General features: G+C 35.2%; 1 protein-coding gene across 7 annotated transcripts in view; it reads right to left on the bottom strand.

Annotated features, from left to right (window-relative positions):
* The window catches only part of MAP4K3 (mitogen-activated protein kinase kinase kinase kinase 3), a 244,209-nt gene that overhangs the window by 64,662 nt on the left and 155,097 nt on the right, over nucleotides 1-24,450 (bottom strand). For 5 of the 7 annotated variants that reach the window (XM_036925551.2, XM_036925553.2, XM_036925552.2 and 2 more), the window contains 8 exons: nucleotides 15,260-15,315; nucleotides 14,286-14,333; nucleotides 10,315-10,357; nucleotides 9,040-9,112; nucleotides 4,069-4,200; nucleotides 3,798-3,860; nucleotides 3,624-3,705; nucleotides 3,412-3,522 (listed from right to left, as the gene is read on the bottom strand). In XM_036925551.2, the coding sequence (XP_036781446.2) occupies nucleotides 3,412-3,522; nucleotides 3,624-3,705; nucleotides 3,798-3,860; nucleotides 4,069-4,200; nucleotides 9,040-9,112; nucleotides 10,315-10,357; nucleotides 14,286-14,333; nucleotides 15,260-15,315 (608 nt within the window). Of the gene's footprint in view, nucleotides 1-3,411; nucleotides 3,523-3,623; nucleotides 3,706-3,797; nucleotides 3,861-4,068; nucleotides 4,201-9,039; nucleotides 9,113-10,314; nucleotides 10,358-14,285; nucleotides 14,334-15,259; nucleotides 15,316-22,016; nucleotides 22,051-24,450 lie in introns of all 7 variants that reach the window. The other 2 variants (XM_036925556.2, XM_057497268.1) reach the window with 2 other exon arrangements.

Here is a 24,450-nt window from a genome sequence, read left to right as displayed (position 1 = left end):
AAAAAAAAAATCTCTCTATATATACTGCCACTTTCAGAGAGAAATCCTGGGAGGTGGATGGAGTGGGGATGAGTTTTTCTTACTGCTAATTCCTGGACATTCCTCCAAACTTATGGAGTAAAAGAGGCCCTATTTGAAAAGCTTCTCCAAGTCCTTCCCGTACACTCTAAGGTCTCACCTTAAGAGGTAATGCCAGCATCTATTTCATGTACCAAACAGGCTTCTTTACTGTGTGTGAAACGCTACCTTTGAAGAAGATACACTCTTAGATCTATCTTTGTGGTTCATAAACATTTCAGCTCCAATTCTTAGATTCAAAGGAAGATGAACAGGAGCCAAGTTAGCTATTTTCAGTGTAGGCACATCTCAGGGAATAAAGGGCATATGAATCTAAGAGAACCAAATATTAAAATACTGATGGTAGTAAAACAGTAGCACAAATAACTTCAAAATTATTTAAACTGTACATATACATACTGATTTGTAATTTATAAAATCTTTTATATACCTTAGCTCATTTTGTCCTTGAAATAAACTTGGGGAACAAGTATTATTCTTCATTTTATAAATGAGGACACCAAGTATCAAAATTAAGTGACAGGGCATTCAGCTAGTTAGCTGCATTGCTGAGAAAAAACCCCAGACTTTTGATCACAATAAGAAAACAAGCAAGCAAGCAAAAAAACGGGTATCGTTTTGGGTCAGTCACATGGATTGCTGTTATCAGTGAATATGGATGAAGCCTATGATTTTGAGAATAGTTTTACTTTCCCAGCTTAAGTAGTATAACTATAAAATTATTAAATCTTATAATGCTACACATAGTAAATGGGTTAACACATAGAAGGTAACTGTATCAGAATCACAATTATTCCAACGTGTAATACTTCTAAAATAGAAACTACCTTAGTAAAGTCAAACTATCTTTCACAGTGTATGATGTATAACAAATATTAAAAGCTAAAGTATAACTAGCAGATGTGCTCAATATTTTCAAGAGTATTAAGCTTCAATACAGTATGAGAGCTGTCACAGTAAAGTGATGGAATGCTAGTAAGATAATTCGAAATTTGAGTGACAACAAAGACTTAGCAATTATAACTTCAAATCATTTGCAAATAATATGGTCATGAATTTCTCTGGGAAAAGTTACATCTTAAACTATGATGAGAAGAACAGTACCCCCTTCAACAATTACAATACCAACAACATGGTCTTGATAAAAATGATGAATTTCTCGCTCTGTTGCATGAGAAAGTTCAGAAGAATCTTTATCTCAGATTGCTTCTGTATTTGGCTTACAATTTTCTCCTCATGATTTGGTTAAATTACATCAGTCCCCTATAACATGATTCAAATTTCAGTCACCAGCATGTTTATTGTATATTGTATAATGTTAACTGTAGAATATTCAGTATATTAATATCTTACCATTCAGCATATTAATTGTAATTGTATGAAGTACAGACTTTACTGTTAACTCTTCTGTCCATAATCACTATGTGAATAACAGATCCATGTCATGAACTGTGACAAATCACATCACTTTTTTCAAAGTCTGTCTGTGACTGGTCACTGAGCACTGTTAATCAGTTCATGCACAGACAGCAAAGTATGTAGCTGTGCTGCCTCTCTGTCTACCAGTGATAACACACTCATGGGACATTTTTTACCTGAAAGAGGGATTTAGCCAACAAAGATAAAAATGCTGCCAAGAAATAGGAAGTGATAACCCTGAATAATGTTGGAAATGAAATCTGAAACATAAATGGAGTTATAGAAGAAAACAGCTGACTGTGAGAATGTGGACACTGCCACTGTTCGAGAGACTGGAGATGTACAGCCACAGGAACTCAGTGAAGGTGAGCTTATTGACATAAATGAAGAAAGCAGCTGTGATAAAAGGATGAAGATGCCCCAGAAGAAGTGACACCAGCAAAAAATTTCACATCACAGGAATGCTGAAGTATTTCATGCACTGAAAGTTCAAAGGACAAAATGTTGAAAGCTGATCCAGACTAAGAAAGGAATATGTCATTCACCAAGGCATACAAAAGGTACTCACTCTGTCATGAAATTATATGACAAGAAGGCAAGCCCTGTGCAATCTACTCAATATGCAAACTACATGATAATTAAACCATCTACATAAACTTTTTTTTACAAAGAAATGAAACACATCAATCCTCACTGGTTCTATTAGTTTACAATTTTTTAAAACTTGCCTTTAGATTTAAAACTAACAGAGAGTTTTTAATGTTTTGACAAAAATTTTTTAAGGTCACAGAACAATTATAATTTTCTCCACTGATTACCAAGATTGCTTAGCAGGGTTTCAGCTTACACGTTCATTTTAATGGTTCCACACTACAATGCAAATTGAGAACTACCTGTATGTTGAAATATGGTAGAAGAGTTTATAAACCTAAGTTTTAAAAAACAAAATTAAGCAAAACAACAAAAAACAATTTTCTCCCTGGTATAATTATAAGGTCAATAGTACATTTTTTAAGTTATATGTTTCCAAACTCCTTTGCAGGCTTTTAACAAAAGGGCAGATATCTTATTTCATTACAGCAGTATGATGATGGCAAGCTAGAACAATGGTGAACTGATAGATGGGTTCTCTCTGACTTAAGACATCTGTGACCATCATTCTCAACAGTGAGAGCTATCATTCATTCCTTCAGTTCCATCGATGAAATTTATACCATTTTATGTACCTTTCATAAAGACAGTCAAGTTTAACAGCTAACCAACTCAGTTACAAATCCATTAACAGAATTCTGCCATGTCACATACACTGAGTTTACCATAGGTGCCACAATTATTAGCTGAACTAGGAATGATAAATATGCCAGAGAAGTGAGGCTTTCATTAATATCAATGCTTCTACCATACTGAGTTATTTTATTCTCTAACAACTATAAGGTTCATTTTTAAACATTTTCATAAATGGATAATTTGGGTTTTAATTACCAACAAAGTCAATCCTATAATTCTACTAGCCACTAATAATTTATGAAATATTGTATAAGAATTCTTTTTGAGAAGAAAACTGAATAGAAATTTTGAGAATATTTTAACATCTTGTTTACATTTGCATTCTCTTTTATAGTGAATCATTTATTTGTCAACTTCATCTAAATAACTACTTCAAAATAAGTACAGTATTTTAATAAGTGATTAGATGATTCTGCATTTGCCATTTTCAGAAAACAGTCATCTATAAGTGGTCAATAAGAAAAATCTAGCACATGACTTCTTATGACAAAGTCAAGGAGTTCATTGTTCCTTCAAGTTTTTATTTAAAGTAGTTTTAAACAGACCTAGAATTTTAAAAACTGTTTGAGATATGTATATATATTACACACACACACATATATACTAGTTGGTAAAAACAATTCCTACCTCAGGATCATCGTCATCAAAATCATGGTAGGTGGAATGATCTGGATTATTCACTTTATCCAACAGTTCAATTGCCAAAGACCGTGTCAAGGGCTGTGTGACAAACGGGTGCTAGAAAGATAAAATAATGTAGTACAGAACACTTACTTGAAATTTGATTGAATGACATTTTATCTTTGAAAAAGGGACGTATTTCAGGGGGAAAATAATACCTGTAGTAACTTTTCAGCAGTAGGCCTTTTTTTTGGATTTTTGGTAAGTGCCATTTTCACAAAATGATGAAAACTATTAGACCTAAGAAATTTTGAAAATTAGAGACTTTTAAAATTTCAATTCTCTTTTTGCTCATGCCTATAAAAGTAAGAAAGACAAAAAAAAATACTTACCACTTCATTTTATCTTTAAGTTTAGGAGGCTGAAAATTGCTTTTTGTCATTAGAAATAATGCTCTGAAAAAATCAACAATAAATCATTATATAGCACTTTAAGATTTTATATTTTAATATATAATATAAATTCTATTATTATTATTCCCACGTAATATAAAGCAAGACTAAGAATATTATTTGCTCATGGTATAATAAATAATATTGAGGGGGGGGCGCAAAAAAAACCCCTTAATTTAAACATAGGATTCTTCAACTGTGATACACTGACCTCATTGGGTGTAAGTCAAACATAGGAGGCTGAAGCTCAGCAAGTTCTATGGCAGTGATTCCCACTGCCCAGAGATCACAGAGCTGATTGTATCCACCCTTCCTCTCAACAGCTGCAACTTCTGGAGCCATCCTGTAAGAAATATTCCAGAAAAAATCCCTTCTGTTTATTTTATTTTCCTTCACAGTCCCACCAGAAGGACGTGGAGCTATTAACATTCAAGTTGAAGCCTATTTATATTTAGGCTTTGATAAATGAAAAGTAAGTACTCAGTACTTTAAATGCCCATCTCTCCCAAGATCAAGACATCTAAGACCCTCCAGCCCAAGCCCCTACTGGTTAAGTCCTTTGTTACTTCATTATACTACTTATTATAAAGGTTTATAAAAATTCACAATTGTAAGAGAGCAACACATCCTATATTTGTCCACATCCCAATCTTCTGTACATGCAAAATTTTAGAGAGAAATAACATCTTGCAATAAATAATTTACAATTTTTAGCTCTACCTGCTTATACCAGTAACTGCAACCTGACTCCTGTTTTCACTTGATCAAAACTATTTATTGGGGTACCAATAATCTTCATTTAGTACTAAGCTCACATTTACTGTAAACTTAGTGACATTTTTCCAGTTTTAATTGTGGTGAAAAAAATTATACAAGTGAGTGGCTGCTTTTTAAAAATGTATTCAGAAGAAAGTTACCCAAATTCAGTATTTTTTGTTCCTTTTATCTTTGCTATAGTTTTATTCTAATTATACCTCTATAAATTTATTTGACTGATTTAATTGATTATATTAATTTTCAAATATAACATTTAAAAAATTCTAAGTGATAGTTTTGAAAATAACTAATTAAGATAAGCATCTCAACTCTTAGATATCAAAAGAACAATTTAAAGTAGGGTTACAAAAATACATTTGTTTTCTTGGTATTTTAGGAAAATCAAGTCAGTCAGTGAAGTTACAAAAAAAAAATTTCCCTGAACTTTCAAACACTTGGTCTTAAATTCTTTTTAATCTTAAAGCTTATGAATATTCAACTTATCATATGAAAAGTGCATTTTCCACTATGCCAGCTATTACTTTATTGATGGCTAGATTCTAGCTACTTGATGGAAATGCCCTAGTAGAAATGCCCAGGAAGTGCATACAATTGATATGCTCTTAACTGGGCTCACCATGTTAGTGGATGTTCTCCACTCTTCTATAAAAATCTGAAAGATTCCAACTAGTGCACTTCTACTTCTGCCAATTAAATTTTTGTTTACCACAGTCAAGTGAGTTCATTTTTAAACCTGCTTATTCATTATAGTTATTATACACAATTTAGTTAAATATTATGAAAACTGATTATGAAAAAGAGTAAATTGTTACAAAAATTTAAGTGAATGCTTTAAAGAAACTTGTTAAAGTTTCTAAAGACAAAACCAAAACCTACAATTAGTTAAGAACATGACAACTGTAAAGACTAGAAAGGCTACAGACTGTGTAATTCCACAAATATGACATTCACGGTAAAGGCAAAACTGTAGAGACAGAAATCAGATCAGGTATTTCCAGAGGCTGTAGATGGGGGGAGAGTATTTACAAAAATGGGGCAAAACTAAACTTCTTTGGGTACTGGAAACCAATCTTTTATATTGATCATGGTGTTATTTCTCACCACACAGCATACAAGTCACACAAAGTTTGTATGTCTAAGTTCTCACTGCATTTTAGAGAAACACAAACTGGGAAATGTAGTCAATACATTATGAGTACAGTTTACATTATTTAGAACATTAATTAGTGACCCATTCAAAGAAAAGGCCTTGGTCCTATATAAAAAGATTGGCAAAAAATGTACACACACATCTTAAATTGAAATACAGTGTTTAAGGTACATATGTATTAACTTTGAGATTTGCCAATTCAACAGACTTTTTGATTAACTGAAAAAATGCCAACCTTAGTCACTTTGAATGAGAGAGATTCCATTCTATTCTACATCCCTAGAGTTTAGGTGGGGAAGACATGATACTAGAAAGAAAGATGAAGAGTGGGAGTGTTCTAAAAATTTACTTTACCTATTTCACAATTTCACATGTTCCCAAGATATTTTCTACTCTATTATAAAGAGGAATGACTTTAGTCTTTAATCTCTGAAGCTGGAGTTGGAGATCAGTTATCATCAACTTACATTTACTAAATATGTATAAAAATCATGCTAGATTCTGGAGATGGAATAAGAGAGTTCCTCCAGGTGTTTAGAATCAGACTGAGGACATAGCACCTAAAAATAACAACAGCTCTTCAAGACTTTATTCCTCAGAAATCAACCCCAAACAATAAGGTGAACAAAAAAAAGGAAATATAAACATGTCATCTTTGAAAAGTCCATGAGACATATTAGGACTGAATATAGAAGAACAGTAAATGATGTGGCCTACAGGAGGAAGGAAAAACCTAAGTGCCCGCAGAGGAAAAGAAAAATGAGCAAGTCAAGAATCCTAGTAAGAAAAATGAGTTTGAGAGTATGTCAGTTATTACTTTACTGATGGCCAGATTCCAGCTAGCTGGTTCTCAGCTCCTAAGAATCCCAGAAAAGCTGACAAGTTAGGGTTAAAAACTTTCAACAAAGTAGGGTTGAAGTTGGGGCTGAAAACAGGTGTATTTGAAAGTGTCATGTCTAAATGAACAGTTAGTCCCCCTGATTCCTCCTCTCATCCATTAAGGTCCAGCAATTACTCCTTCCCCATTCCTACTGGAGAAAAACCAAGAAAATCTGAATGAGAGAGGCTTCAGATTCACAGATACCATGAATAAAGGTGAGGAGGGCTTGGAGAGAGTAGAATTCTGGTGTAGAACAATAGGTTCCTCAGTTTCCTTCACTTGCTCAGTTCTAGAACACCAGAAACCAGGTTTACACACTACTATGCACACACAGCTATGAATCAGCATTTAGTGCCTTGCTCTTCAATGTGAACCAGAGTTAAGTATTATCAGACATCTGAAGGAAGCCTCCATCAGGAAGGCATGATGATTCCTAAAAGCTGAGGAAATCTTCCAGTGAGAGAAAACTTAAAAAAATTAATGGCCTAATCCAAGTGGCCTAAGATATAACAAAGTAGTTTCAGAAAGAGAGAGTAGGAAAAAGAATAACAAAGAAATTATCAAAGAAATAATACAAGAATATTTCCCAGAACTGAAAGACATGAATCTCTTGATTGAAAAGCACAAAGGCCAAGTACAATGAAAAAAGTAAAAAAAGACAAAAAAACAAAAACACTCAGAGTACATCATCATGGACTATCAAACCACAAGAAATGATTCTGGGGGTGGGGAGGAGTTGCATTCAAAGATCATGCATCATAATGGCATCACACTTCCAATCAGCATCTGAGAAAAGAGGAACCAGAGCAATACTTCAGAAATTCCAACACAGAACTTGATATTCAACCAAGTTACCAATAAAGTGTGAAGCTAGACATGCAGTCTCAAAAATTTTTCTCAAAGTTATTGGGAAGCTACCAAAATGTGAGAGGAATGTGAATGGAAGAGGAAGACTTGGATTCCAGGAAATGAATTCCCAAGCTGAAGATGAAAAATTCTCAGGGTGAAGCTGTGCAAAAGACCTGGAAAATAAACTATTCAGATTGTAATAAGGGTGCAGAGGTCTCCAAGAGGGATTATTGTAAGGATAAAATAAATTAAAACAAAGCAAAAACAAACAAAAATCAGGACTGATAGATAATTTGATGGGCTTTATTTATGGTGAGGAAAATTATTTTTAAAAAGTTATATTAGAGAACTGCAAAATATGGAAGGTATGGAAGTCTCAGCCAGGAATTTAAAAAAAAAATTAAAAATGAAGAAATAATTAAATATAGGGAAAAAATGTTCAAGGCAGTGAATATAATAACAGTATAAAAATTGACTTAGCAAGTTCATTTGAAAGGATAAGACTGGATGATGAATGACAAAAGAGCTAAAATTTCCACCTATCGTAACAGTCTATAAATAATAGATAATGCTAGAAATGGCAGAAGACACACTAGAAGAGATATTATAAGTTCTTTTAGCAGTATAACTTTTTAAATATATATCTATTCAATAAAAATACAAATCAATATAAAAATGGTATGTATCACATCGTGAATATGAAAATAAGTCATCCACATTAGTGCTATTCCACTACTGATGAGGTCTGCATACCAGGAGGCATCAGGGGAGTGGTAGCACTTACAATGAAGGAATGGTAAGACTTCCACGGTGCTAATTATTTTCAAAGGAATGGTGTGAACAGAAAGTCTATACCTGTCCACCACATACGTGAACAATGACGAGTAGCACATCCAGCATAGTGGCCAAAAACATTTACTGATTAAGTAAATGAATGAATAGGATAGTTTTTATAGGATGGCCACATAGTACCCAGCAGACAAATCTGGCTAGAAAGGAACACCTGTGGAGGCAACTAGTAGGACTGAAGGTTAACGAGGCAGACAGAGGACAGACGATGGGTGACTCCAAACGGCAAGAAATATTTATTTGATCTTGTGTGCAACCAAGATCTATCAGAAAGTTTTGAGCAAAGGGGTACAATGAATAATGTAATGTTGAGAGATTAACCAGAATATGGACTAGAAATGTGGGTGAAGACATACATACATAAAAATATCTGTGAAAATATGTGATATATAGTGGAGCAACAGTTGTGTTTTTCCAGCAAAGCTAGAACTGTATCAAGATTCCCTAAAGTCTCATCAAACTTTAAAGCCTCTCCACTTAATGAAAATTAACATGGTAGAATATTCTTTGCCTGTGTACCATAAGTGTACAAGCCAAAATTACTTAACTGTCAATGATCTTCTTAATCTGTTCTTGTTCTAAAAATTTTAACCATTTGGTCTATTTATTTTTATAAATGCTTTATTCGATAATGACAGAAAAACAAAAAGTTAAATTATCAATTAAAATACAATTACCAATATGGTGTACCAATGAAAGACTTCCGTTTGGCAATTGTAGCTGTTATCTGTGCAGATACTCCAAAATCAGCTATTAAAAAAATGAGAAACATTTAGAAAAGAAAACTGAAAGTAAGATTATTCAAGGCACCATGAGAAGAAACTAATAATTATTTTCATTAAACTAATTTCACAGAAATGAGATATTCTCCAACATCACACTAAAATTTTTAACCTTAATGGGCTAGCATTAAAATATTACAAAGAAGTCAGTGTATATAACAGCCAGATTCCCAGAAATACCAGCATGAATCAAATTACAACAAAAGTCAAGATCAAATAATTTGGATGAGAAAGATAATCTAACTTGCCAGACGTAATAGTACAGTTTCAAATTCCTAGCAACTGAAATTGAAGGAATATCACTGGAAAGGATCTTAAGTAGTAATATATTCCATTTACTTCCATTCACACCCATGGTGAGTGACATCAAATATGCCAATAAATCAATCTACCTAGCTTGAAAAGACACTGAACAGAATATTCTCCAAAATCTTACCTTAGCAATACATTCTAATACCAATACCAATCACTATCAGGAAATTTATTTTTATGTAGGATTTGTTATGTGAGTTCAAATGTCTTACTTTTTGACTTTTGATTTGTCTTATAGTAATATACAGTTTAAAATAACTGTTTCATATTTGTTAATGAATACTTTATTTAATACCTAATAGACATAATCTTGTTTCAAAAAGTACTATATTGTACATGTTTCCTGTGTTAAACTTCCTCAAGTTATTATTTAGATTTTGAACTCAATTTTAGTCCCAACTTGACAACTAAAACTTAGAGTTCGAAATAAAACAACACTTGGCACCTAAATTACATTCTTAGGTAAGTAATACTGCATTTTATTTTAAAAGTTAATGTAAAGAATGTAGGATTTTTGGAATTATTTATTTTTTAGCTTTATCTTGTTTTTTTAGTTATAAGGTAATTTTATATACATTTCTTACTAGACCTTACATTCCTGGGGAGGTGAAAAGAATTCCTAAAGAATATTATTTCACTATATCTTAACAACAAATCTGTCTATGTGAAAGGCAGACTGTTCCCTCACTTAGAAGAGGAAACAGATACAGAGAGGTTACATATGCTCCACAATGAGATTTCCACCTAAAAACACATAGATGCTGTGAGGGGAGAGGAAACCTAGTTATATGGAGGAAAATAAAAATTTACTATGTTTTGGAATAAATTAGCACAAGTGACAAAATTTAAATTACTTACCCAATTTCACATGACCATTATCTGTTAACAGAATGTTAGCTCCCTTCAAAGTAAGAACATTTTAGTTAAAGAACATTAAAGTTGAACTAAGAATATTTTAAATTTTAGCAGACAGCATATATAATAGATTAAATATACTTATTTAAAATAATCACAAATGGCAGCCTTAGACCTAGAGATAATTAAAATGTAAAGTATGCCCAATTAAAATGTTAAATAATTATATTCATAGGAAAATTTACTGTCTACTTTTTAGGGAATTTAACTATTTTTATAAAATGTTCTACCCTGCAAAAAGCTGCTATTAACATAATATGAATGTTACTATGGAAGTAATACATCAGTTTTCATCTAAATATGGACTGGAAATGGGGGTGAAGACAGACATATATAAAAATATCTGTGAAAATACATATGATATATATAGGAGCAACAGTTGGATTTTTTCAGCAAAGCTGGAACTATATCAAGATTCCCAAAACTCCTATCAACCTTTATGATGAAACAACACTGTTTTCTTACTGACCAAACACTATCACTGCACTAAAATGTTCCCTTACACTGGCATTTTCAATACCTTGTATTACATTTTAAACTTGATTGTTTCCTTTCTAGGAACTCACCATTAGTTGAGCCAGTGCTGGTTTATAAAACTGAACCTTACTGAGCATCAGGCTGTCTATCCTAATGTGTCTGCCCAACACAGTTTAAGACCATTCAGGATAAACAAATAGCCACAGGCCTCTAGAATTAAAATGTCACCTGTCTGCAGGACTGCGAATTAACAGAAAAAATATATAAGTCTTCTGGCACATATATCCTGGGCTTCTGGCACAGAGTTCCTGATACCCTTACAATTTCCTAAACGATAAGAGCACTAAAAGCATTTTTGTTCTATAAATGTTCTTTCACCCAGGTTCTTGACACAGCACCCCTGAAACCTTTGTAAATTCCTGGGTGACAGAAGTGTCTTTTGTTCTAACTGAAGCAACTCTGGGTGGGCTCCTGGATGGCACCTGGTTATTGGAAAGATTAAGCCATGATTAGAAGTTTGGAATTTTCGGCTTTGCCCCCAATCTCTTAAGAAGGGAGAAGCACTGAAAATGGAGTTAATGGTCAATCGTGCCTATATGAGGAAGCCTCCATAAAATCCCAATAGTATGGAGTTTAGTGAGCTTCCGGGCTGGTGAACATGTGCAGGTGCTAGGGGAGAGGTGCATCCAGAGAGGTCATGGAAGCTCCATGCCCCTTCCCACATACCTTGCCCTATGCATCTCTTCCATCTGGATGTTAATCTGTATCTTTTATCATATCCTTTAATAAACTGATAAACATAAGTTTGTGTTACCCTGAGTTCTGTGAGCAACTGCAGCAAATTAAATGAACCTCAAGAGGGGTCTTTGGAAGCTCCCATCTATGGGACCCCATCTGTGGGATCTAACACTATCTTCAGGTAGAGAGTGTCAGAATTGAGTTAAATTGTAGGATAGTTAAATTGTCAGATAATTGCTTGTTAGGGGGAACAACCTTCACACATCTGGTGACCAGAAGTGTAGAAGTAAAGTGTTCTGCTTTAGTAGTAAAGGTAACTTAGGGAAAGGAACACACAATAGGGAAGATCTGGGTTTTCCCCTTCCAAGTAAAGAAAAAACAGTTTTTTCCATTCCAATGACCTAGTAGCATTTTAGCCACTCCTGCTTCTTGACCTATGTTCACAGAAGGTGATAATAACTACTCCATCTTCAATAAGCTCAAAGCTTTTGAGGGAGGTAGAAATATTGTCTCCTAAAGGTACTTGCAGGCTTTTTTTTTTCCTTTCCTGCAACTTTTAAATGAGCGAGCAAAAGTAAGTAGCCTCTCTAGTCCAGAGTGCTATCAACCATGAAAGGCTTAGGGAAAAATACTAGGAAACCCTTTTTCACCTAAAAAAGAGGAAAAAGTTAACAGCAGACTGCAGCCCAACATTACGGCAGCTCTATGGAAAAAATGGAAGAAATGAGAGAAAGGAGAAAGAAGGGACTAAAGCAGGCATTTTAACTTGATCTAGGCCCTAGCTATCTGGACTTCAATCATAGTCTTGAGCTTGCTCTTTTCCCAACTCCAGATTAACTTTCCTAATTACAGTTTATATCATGTCACTGGACCTATGGCCTTTGACGCTTCCTTCCATTCATCCATCCCTCTCCCTCTGACAAACTACTAGCACCCAGGAGCTATTTTAAGCTCTGGGGTTATAGTAATAAGTTCCAGTTCTCATGGAATTTACATCCAAGTAGGAAAGAAGGAAATCTAAAAATGAACACACACACACACACACACATCAATGAACCAAGAAGTGATTCAAAGCTAGGTAGAAGTAAGTACTCTTGAAGACAAAGCAGGAAAAGAAGGCCTCTCTAAGGCAGTGATACATGAGCAGAGATCTGGACAAAGTGACGGTGCAGAGCCATTCCAAAATCTGGGAGAACATTCCAGGAAAAGGGAACAACAAATACAAAGCCTTGGGGTCAGAATAAGCTCAATATATTCCAAGAACAGCAAGTTTAGCATGGCTGGAACAGAATGTGTAAAATGGAGAGGACTGTGAGATGAGGTCAGAGAGAAAAGCAGGAGCCAGATCATGTATAACCTTGTAGGCTGTGGTAAAAACATCTGGATTTTATACTGAGTATGATGGGAAGCCAGTCCAGTGGTGGTTCATAAGCAGAAGAGTGGCAGAATCTGATTTAGAAAGATCATTTTGGTTGTAAGGTGGACAAGTGAATATAGGACCACTCAAGAACAGGAGCAGGGAGATCAGTTAAAAGGCTATTATTATAGAAGTCCAGGTGAGATATAATAGACTGGTGGCTTAGACAAGGGTAGAAATAGTGGTGATTGTCAGAATATACCCAATTAGGCTCAAACTCTGAAGTCTGGCACATAAATTCTTACAAAGTGGAGCATGAAACCACCTGGCGAAACCCATCTCCTATTACTCATGCATTCTCTTTTCTTCAATAATATGGTGCAGCTTTTATGATCCCTAAAATAACCCCACTCTTTTGGACATCTGTATCTTTGCTCACACTGTTTCCTCTGCTTGAATGGTACTCCAACCTCCATTTCTGACAAAAACCTATCAGTTCTCCCAGATCTTCCAAGTGCCAGTGACATAGAACCTTTCTTGATTTACTCATCTTATGATACCTTCTTCCTTTGAACTCCAAAGCTCTTTTAAGTGGTTAATGAAAAATAACAAAATAGAGGATCTCAGCAGGTAATCTGAGAGTTCACTTAAGGGCATTTTCTGAGAGAGTCCACACCTTTCATTAAAGACTCAAAGAGCAACATGATACCAGAAACAACAAAAAAGTGGGGGGATGAGGAGAAGAAACAGGAGGAAGGATGAATTAAAAAGATGGGGGAAAAATTAATGAAAGGAGAAAATATCTAAGTTGGAGAGATGGCAGTTTCTTCAGAGAAAACCTCAGGAGTCCTGCCACAGCACCTGGTTTACCCCAGAGCTAATCCCAGCACCCTCTCTCTTTGCCAGTTAAGTAAAAGACTGTCAGAAAATGTTGTTTAATTTATCCATTTTGATGCACTATTAATGATAGTTCCTTAAGATTTCCAAAGGTTACTCTAATATTCAAAGCACGAAACTTTCTAAAAACTGTAACTAGATGGAAGTATGGACCTAATTTACATTTTATAAATAAATAACTACAAATAAGCTAAAATGGGTTATTAAAACATTAATCCAAAATTGTACACTTCAAAAAAGGTGAATTTTATGGTATGTGAATTGTATTTCAATAAAACTGCTATAAAAAAATAAAACCCTTAAAAATATCACTCAGTTTTATTACAGTAATTATTTCAAATAAAAAAAATTCATCAAATAGAACAGTCAAGAGAATTTAGCACAATAGTTGGTCAGAGTATTTAAAAATGAAGCAGGACCACTAGGTTAAACATATGATGTATACCTTTATATCTCTGTGCATTTTTCCTTTACTATGAAGATAGTATAGTCCCTGGAATTAGAAAAAAAACACAAAAGACAAAAATTAACAAGACTTCACTACACACCACACTTTGGGATTTAAAGTGATCAACTGAATAGTATTCTCTAGCTTTTATTTATTATTACAGACAGTTTAGTGGTAATTATTAATTTGTTTTACTTAAGTAGCCTAAAAGAAGAATCACGAAAGTGAGAAAGGCAAAGTGCAGTTGGAACCGCTAATTTCCCAAGACAAATAGTTTTCACTAAACTCTGCAAATGGTTTGAAATAACTTCTTAAAAGTATATATGCAATTAGTATCAGAATGGGTTTCAGTTCCCATAAGAATGCTTAACTTTCAAGCCTTTCTTTGGTGCTAAGATGAACATAAAAATTTAAAATAAGCTCATAGCATATGAATTTTAGGAGGTCATATTATCACACTGAGGCATTATAAGTATTTATTTGCAAATATGATTTGACACAAACAATTAAAAAAATGAATTATAATTCAAGAGTTTAAAAATAGCAGCAGACTCACAGAATCCAAAAAGGGACTAGTGGTTACCAAAGAGGAGAGGGAGGGAGGGGTGGAGGTGGATGGGGAAGGAGAGAGAAGGGGATTGTGGGGTATCACGATTAGTGCACACAGTGTGTGTGGTGTCACAGGGAAGACAGTGTAGCTCAGAGAAGACAAATAGGGACTCTGTGGCATCTTACTACCCTGATGGACAGTGACTGCAATGGGGTATTGGGGGGGACTCGATAATAAGGGTGAATGTAATAACCACATTGTTTTTCTTGTGAAACTTTCAAAAGAGTGTATATCAATGATACCTTAATAAAAAAAATAAAATTCAAGAGTTTAACAAACTAGAATATTTAATCCTTTCTTAACAGGTAATACACAATTAAACATTCAGTTTAATAAGGAGTATTACTTGGACTGGATTTACCTGTAGTGTTTCTCTGCTAACATAAGCAATTTGTAGTTCTGACAGAGGTCCCGTTACTGTAAGAAGAAAATTAATATTAATAAAATTGTCAAAGCATGTTTTTCAGTGTCAAAGTTTCATAAGTTATGCTAAGCAACAGACTTAATATACCATGTAAGCACCATGAGGGCAGGATTTTAAAAAATCTGATTTGCTTGTTATATCCCCAGTGTCTATACTGCCTGACATGGAAAAGCTACTAAATAAATGTTTACAGAATGACTAAAAGACTGACATGGTCTCTGAAATTAATTATATTTTGACTTTTATACCTCATTAATCAATATTACCTCTTAAACATTAAAAAAGAAAGCATGGCTAAGAGGCTTAAGCTAAGCTAGTTTTTCTTGATACTTTTTAAAAATTGATGTATAACATGTATTATAGTTAAAGTTGACATATTTTCCCCAAAATTATAACTTTTATAGCTATAAAATTAATATATATTCACTATTAAAAATTCAATCAATAGAGAAGTTTGGAAAGTAAAGACCTCTTCCTTATCCAAACTACTACTCAGTAATAAGCAATATCAATAGTTTGGTCTATCAACTACTATATGACTCTAAGCAGAGACAATTTATACATGCATGTATTACACACAACAACATAAATGTAATCATATTACACGTACAATTCTGAAACCTGCCTTTTTCACTTACCACGGGCTCATCAATTTATACAGCTTAATCATATAATATTTGAGTAATATTTCTGTGCATGAATCCATAACAGAAAACATTTAAATAGTTTTCTTCTTCCCTATGAAATCACTTCAGAATAAAGAAATACATTAGGTGGGAGAGACTCTTCAAAAAATTGCATTAAATTCCAATGATGGAATCTTTTACTAGATAGTGATTTCATCTCTACCAAACTTAACAGTTTTGTAAAAATGTTTAGTTTGGAGTACTTGTGGTATTTTACAATTATGGAAGAAAGAAATCTATTTCACTCAGGTTCTTTTAAGGACAAATCTGGTTTAAAAGTCTGAATATCAAGGGAAAAAAGATGGCAGTGTCAGAAGTGAGGCAGAAATCTCCTCCCAAAATCACATATAATATGAAAATACAGCAAATACAACTAATGCTAAAAGAGTGACCAGAAATAAGTTTACACCAGCCAGCCTTCATCTGGGAAGAGAGAACATCTCACAGAAAAGGGTAAAGTAACAAAGTCGTGACCTGGCGGAACCCAGCACTCCTGCCACCCCAGCTCACCAGCAAGAGGAAGAGAAACAGAGCGAGGAGGGAGTAGAACTGCGAAATACCCAGCCCAGCAAATCTATTCCAAGAGCACAAACCCACACTACATGGTGCTCTGGAGAATACAGGGGTTGAAAAGCAAAGACAGAGAGTGAGATTCCAGCTGCTTGTGAAGAACAGGTACCCATAACCAGCTACTCTGGGAAAAAAGACAGAGGGCGCTTTGGAAAACTTCCCGAGTGCTGGCAAAGGGACAAGCATTACACAGAGCTTCCTGCTCAGGACAAGGAACAGGTGGACAAAATCATCCTTGCACACTCAGCCCAGCAGGTTGTGAAGTCACAGGAGCTTCAGGTGCTCCATCCCCTTGGCTGGCAATGAAGCCCCGAGGCCCCACACTGAGATACATAGCCGGCAACTTCTTCCTCCGATGGCACCTGTGCACAAACCTGCTGCCCCCGCCATCACTCCAGGCCAGCCAGAAGGCAGCCCTGCCTGTAGCAACTAGCAACTACTGGGTTTAATGCAGAGTCTGTTCCCTGTGCACATGGCTAATGGGCCCTGAAAGCAGAGGCAGGCAATGTGGCCAGTAAGTAGGTAAGAGATCTGTCCTCTCTGCAGGCCCCAGCGGTGCTTGCCTGCAACTGTGGCCATTGTTCCGGGCCAGCAGGAGGGCAGCCTGGCCTACGGCAGCTTAAGGACTTAACGCAGAGGCTGCTCCCTGCGCATGGCTCACTGATCTTGACAGTGGAGGCAAGCACTGTGGCTGGGAAGCAGGAAAGAGCTCTCTCTTTAGGGTAGTCACTGGCACCGCTAGCCTGCAAACACTCCCATCACTCCAGGTGCTGGGCAGCTCTGAAGAGCAGAGCGACTGGGCACTAGAGGACTCCGCCAACACAAACCTAATATTTCTCATTATCCAGTAGGATTATGAAGTCAGAAGAAACTTGTTCTGTTCAAAATCCTTCAAACACCAGAAAGAGGGCTAAGTGAAATGGGAAAAAAACCAATCATCCTAAAAAGAATTCAAAATAAAAGTCATAAGCATGCTAATGTAGTTACAGAAAAATATTCAAGAGCTAAATGATGAATTCAAGAGGGAGATAGACACCTTGAAAAATACAGTAGCTGAAATGAAACACACAATGGAGGGATTTAAAAGCAGATTAGATGAGGTAGGAGATGGTAAATGGAAGACAAATTATAGAACAGGAATACAAAGAAGCTGAGGCAAAGAGATAAAAAGGATATGAAAGAATATTAAGAGAACTGTGTGATCAATCCAAACAGAACAATATTCACATTACAGGGATACCAGAAGAAGAGAGAAAAAGGGATAGTGTCTTTGAAAAAATAATTGCTGAAAACTTCCCCAACCTGGGGAAGGAAATAGTCTTTCAGGCCATGGAAGTGCACAGATCTCCCAACACAAGGGACACAAGGAAGACAACACCAAGACATAACATAATTAAAATGGCAAAGATCAAGGACAAGGACAGAATATTAAAAGCAGCCAGAGAGAAAGAAAAAATCACCTACAAATGAAAATCCATCAGGCTATCATCAGACTTCTCAGCAGAAACCTTAAGGCCAGAAGGGAGTGGCATGATATATTTAATGCAATGAAACAGAAGGGTCTCTAATGAAGAATACTTTACGCAGCAAGATTATCATTTAAATTTGAAGGAGGGATTAAATAATTTCCGGATAAGCAAAAGTTGAGGGAATTTACCTCCCACAAACCATCTCTACAGTGTATTTTAAAGGGACTGCTCTAGATGGAAGTGCTCCTAAGGCTAAATAGCTATCACCAGAGAAAATAAAACTACAGTAAAGGAAGCAGACAATTACTAACCAAATGCAAAATTAAATCAGCTAACCCAAAAGTCAGTCAAGGGATATACAAAGAGTACAGAATATGACACCTAACATATAAAGAGTGGAAGAGGAAGAAAAAGAATGGAGAAAAAAAAGAATCTTTTGATCGTGTTTATAAAAGCATAATAAGTGCATTAAGTTAGACTGTTAGGAAATAAAGAAGCTGCCCTTGAACTGTTGGTAAGACAAATCCAAAGCGTGCAATGGTAATAAGATATCTTATCGATAATCACCCTAAAAGCAAATAGACTGAATGCACCAATCAAAAGACATGGAGTTACATAATAGATGAAAAAACAAGACCTGTCTATATGCTGCCTACAAGAGGTACACTTCAAACTCAAAGATATACACAAACTAAAAGTGAAGGGATGGAAAAAGATACTTCATGCAAACAGTAGGGAGAAAAAAGCAGGAGTTACAATACTTGTATCAGATAAAATACACTTCAAAACAAAGAAAGTAACAAGAGAAAAACAGGACATTACATAATGATAAAGGGGTCAGGTGAACAAGAGGATATAACCATTATAAATATCTATGCACCCAAATATGTAAAATAAATGCTAACAGAATTAAAGGGGGAAACAGAATACAATGCATTCATTTTAGGAAACTTCAACATACCACTCATTCCAAAGTACAAGATCAACCAGACAGGAAATAAGTAAGGAGACAGAGGCACTGAAAAACACATTAGAACAGATGGACCTAAAAGACATCTACAGAACACTCCACCCAAAAGCAGCAGGATATCCATTCTTCTCACGTGCACATGGAACTTGTTCCAGAATAGATCAAATACAAGGTCACAAAAAGGGCCTCAGCAAATGCAAAAAGATTGAAATTGTACCAACCAACTTCTCAGATCACAAAGGTATGAAACTAGAAATAAACTGTGTAAAGGATACAAAAAGACCCACATGGAGGCTTAACAACATCTCCTAAATAATCAATAGATCAATGACCAGACTAAAACAGATCAAGCATTATATGGACACAAAGGAAAACAACAGTTCAACGCCCCAACTTTTGTGTGATTCAGTAAAGGCAGTTCTAAGAGGAAAGTATATAGCAATTTAGACCTATCTCAAAAAAGAACAATCCCAAATGAACAGTCTAAATTCACAATTAATGAAAGCAGAAAAAGAAGAACAAATGAGGCCCAAAGTCAGCAAAAGGAGGGACATAATAAAGCTCAGACAATGTATAAATAAAACTGAGAAGAATAAAGCAATAGAAAGAATTAATGAAACCAGGAACTTGTTCTTCAAGAAAATAAAACAGATATACCCCTAACTAGACCTATCAAGAAAAAAAGAGAATGTACAAACATAAACAGAATCAGAAATGAGAAAGGAAAAATCACTACAGACACCACAGAAATACAAAGAATTATGAGAGAATACTATTAAAAATTATATGCTAACAAACTGGATAACCTAGAAGAAATGGATAACTTTCTAGAAATACAAACTTCCAAGACTGACTCAGGAAGAAACAAAATCTGAACAGACCAATTATCAGCAATTAAATTGAATTGGTAATCAAAAACCTACTCAAGAACAAAACCCAGACCAGATGGCTTCACCAATGAATTTTATCAGACATTTAGAAGAAGATCTAGTACTTTTCCTCCTTAAAGTTTTCCAAAAAGTAGAAGAGGAAGGAACACTTCCACACTCATTCTATGAAACCAGCATCACTCTAATACCAAAACCAGGCAAAGACACCACAAAAAAAGAAAATTACAGACCAATATCCCTGATGAACACAGATGCAAAAATATGCAACAAAATATTAGCAAACAGACTTCAAATATACATTAAAAAAGATCATCCATCATGATCAAGTGGGATATATTCCAGGGATTCAAGGATGGTACAATATTTGAAAATCCATCAACATCATCCACTACATCAACAAAAAGAACAAAAATCACATGATCATCTCCATAAATGCTGAAAAAGCATATGACAAAATTCACCATCCATTCATGCTAAAAACGATCAACAAAATGGATATAAAGGGCAAGTACCTCAACATAATAAAGGTCATATTTGACAATAGCACAGCCAACATCGTACTTAATAGCAAAAAGCTAAAAGCTTTTCCTCTAAGATTGGGAAAAAGACAGGATGCCCACTCTTCCCACTTTTACTCAACATAGTACTGGATGTCCTATCTGTGGCAATCAGACAACACAAAGAAATAAAAGCCATCCAGATGCAAAGAACAAGTTAAACCGTCACTGTTTGCAGATGACATGATACTGTACATAAAAAACCCTAAAGAATCCAATCCAAAACTACTAGAACTAATATCTGAATTCAGCAAAGTTGCAGGATACAAAATTAATATATAGAAATCTGTTGCCTTCCTATACACTAATGATGAATTAGCAGAAAGGGAAATCAGGAAAACAATTCCATTCACAATTGGATCAAAAAGAATAAAATACTTAGGATTAAACCCTATGAAGGATGTGAAAGACCTATACCCTGAAAACTACAAGACACTCTTAAGAGAAATTAAAGAAGACATCAATAAATGGAAATAAATCCCACATTAATGGGTAGGAAGAATTAATATTGTCAAAATGGCCATCCTACCTAACGCAATCTACAGATTCAATGCAATCCCTATCAAAATACAAACAGCATTCTTCAACAAACTAGAGCAAATAGTTCTAAAATTCATATGGAACCACAAAAGACCCTGAATAGCCAAAACAATCCTTAGAAGGAAGAATATAGCAGGAGGGATTACACTTCCCTACTTCAAGCTCTACTACAAAGCCAAAGTAATCAAGACAATTTGATACTGGCACAAGAACAGACCCATAGACCAGTGGAACAGAATAGAGAGTCAAGATATAAACCCACACATGTATGGACAATTAATTTATGATAAAGGAGCCATGGATATATAATGGAGAAATGACAGCCTCTTCAACAACTGGTGTAGGCAAAACTGGACAGCTATATGTAAGAGAATGAAACTGAATTACTCTGTAACTCCATACACAAAAGTAAAATCGAAATGGATCAAAGACCTGAATGTTAAGTCATGAAACCACAATACTCTTGAATATAAACATGAGCAACTTTTTCCTGAACATATCTCCTTGGGCAAGGGAAGTAAAAGCAAAAATGAACAAATGGGACTACATCAAATTAAAAAGCTTCTGTACACCAAAGGACACTATCAGCAGAACAAAAAGGCATCCTACAGTCTGGGAGAATATATTTGTAAATGACATATCCGAAAAGGGGTTAACATTCAAAATATATAAAGAGCTTACATGCCTCAACACCCAAAAAGCAAATAACCTGATTAAAAAATGGGCAGAGGATCTGAACAGACACTTCTCCAAAGAAGAAATTCAGATGGCCAATAGGACATGAAAAGATGCTTCACATTGCTAATTATCAGGGAAATACAAAGTAAAACCAAAATGAGATATCACCTCACACCAGTTAGGAGGGCCAACATCCAAAAGACAAGGAACAAACAAATGCTGGTGAGGATGCGGAGTAAGGGGAACCCTCCTACACTGTTGGTGGGAATATAAATTAGTTCAACCACTATGAAAAGCAATATGGAGGTTCCTCAAAGAACTAAAATAGAAATACCTTTGACTGAAGAATTCCATTCCTAGGAATTTACCTGAAGAAAATAAGATTAAAGATTCAAAAAGACATATGCATTCCTATGTTTATCGCAGCACTATTGACAATAACCAAGTCATGGAAGCAACCTAAGTGTCCACTAGATGAATAGATAAAGAAGACATGGTACATATATACAATGGAATATTATTCAGCCATAAGAAGAAAATAAATCCTACCATTTGCAGCAACATGGATGGAGCTTGAGGGTATTATGCTCAGTGAAATAAGCCAGGCGGAGGAAGACAAGTACCAAATGATTTCACTCATTTGTGGAGTATAACAACGAAGCAAAAATTGAAGGAACAAAACAGGAGCAGACTCACAGAACCCAAGAATGGACTAGCGGCTACCAGAGGGAAAGGAGTTGGGGAGGGTGGTTGGGGAGGGAAGGAGAAGGGGATTAAGGGGTATTACTATTAGCACACATAATATGGGGGTGCACGGGGAAGGAAGTATAGCACAGAGAAGACAAGTAGTGACTCTATGGCATCTTATGCTGATGGACAGTGACTGTAGTGGGGTTTGTGTTGCGGACTTGATAATAGGGGGGAATGTAGTAACCACAATGTTGCTCATGTGAAATCTGAGCATAAGATTGTATATCGATGATACCTTAATAAAAAAAGTCTCAATATAAATCATATAACTAACTTCTGTGGCTTGTAAACCCACTCTCATTGGGAATAATAGACCTCCATGAGACTTCTGTTTCCACAGTATGGCCCAAAAGATAATCTGAAAGCCCTGGTAATAACATCCAGAAATGATAGAAAAAATTATTTAAAATAATCTTTAAAATTTAATAATGCCTACTAGATAAGCTGATAAACAATAAGAGACTTTCTCAGAAGCCAAAATTAAGAAGGGAAATGAAAAACAGAATGGTAAATATGTGAAATATTCTAGCTGTCTGCTAGGAGAAGGCCAGTCTTGGTAAGCTAGGGCTTTAGTTTTATCTCCTACATAGGCACAGAAGAAAAGGCCGTAGATCTGCAGTAGAAGAGGTAAAACAAACACCCACATAAAACCAGAATCCTCAAAGGGCTACCTCCTCACTAAAAGAGCAGATAAGCACAAAGAGATGATTAGGGATTCTGTGTGTCATGGTTTGGGACCTGGAAGAGGAAAAATGTCTTGTCTTAGAATCAGTTACCACAGACCTCCTCTTCATTCAGGTTTAGGGTTCAAATATACATTGGAAGCACTGAGATCTTGGGGTCCCAGAAAAAAAAAATCTGTGGAAGTACATACTCCCAAATGCCATTTGGGATTTCCACTGAAGATGATTTCAAAATTTTAAATTTAAAATAAATGAGAAAACAACCATAAATGATATAACAGAATGTGGAAAATTGTTAAAGGACAGCATTAAACATAAAAATATAAAACAGAAAATATAGGAAAAATAACTATTATGTTAGAACAATAAAAGGTTCTAATGTTCTTCAAAGAAAAAGTAAAGGAGAGGAGCTTATCATAAAATGCAAATTCAAAATGTACCTACTATCCCCCAACTCTGTAGTAGTATAAAATATGTCCACTAATTCTCTGACACCTCTCCCTCAAGACTTGGAACTTAATTCCCTTCCTGAGTGTGGGCTGGACAGAAATGACTTGCTTCTAATGAAAAAAATATGGCAGAGGTAACGATATGTAACTTCTGAGAGTACATCATTAAAGGCTTTGAGGCTTTTTCCTTGCTCTCTGGGTTCACTTGTTTTAAGCCAGCTGCGATATTATGAAGCCACTCAAGCTGTCCTATGGCTACATTCACATGGCAAGGTAAGACCTCCTGCCAACAGCCAGCAGGGACTGAAGCCTTCTGCCAACCACCATGTAATGCAAACATCTTGAAAATAAATTATCTGACCTTCTCAAGTCAGATGACTGCAGTCCCAGTCTGAATGCAACCTCATAAGGGAACCCAGGCTAGAATCACCCAAATAAGTCATTCTTGAATTCCTGACCCTCAGAAACTGGAGATAATAAAAGGTTTGCTGTTTTACGCTGCCAAATTTTAAATCATTTGTTATACAGCAACAGAAAGCTAATACAATTCCTTTTAAAGATTTAAATTAAAAATCATGTGGAATGATAGAATAATAGTGAAACAAAACATAAAAACTGGCTTAATGATAGTTTAAAAATAAGCAGAAATAATAGGAAAAAAGCAGCCTTTAACCAAAAAAAGGGAAGTCGTTTGCAAATTTTGCATGACAGATCAAAATATGATTTATAGCTATAAGTCGATGTAAGCACCCCACACCATTTGGATTATTAGAAAAGAACTTCTCTTTCAGCAAATAAGGTAACCAAGGTTATTACAGTACTCCCCATAGAATGACAGCATGATGGAAGAGAGAGAAGAGAAGAGAGAAACACAAAGAAATGGAGG

Source organism: Manis pentadactyla, chromosome 2 (genome assembly GCF_030020395.1).
Source record: "Manis pentadactyla isolate mManPen7 chromosome 2, mManPen7.hap1, whole genome shotgun sequence".
Classification (NCBI taxonomy): domain Eukaryota; kingdom Metazoa; phylum Chordata; class Mammalia; order Pholidota; family Manidae; genus Manis; species Manis pentadactyla.
The sequence above is the reverse complement of the archived record's forward strand: the minus strand, read 5'-3'. Positions and strand labels throughout refer to the sequence as shown.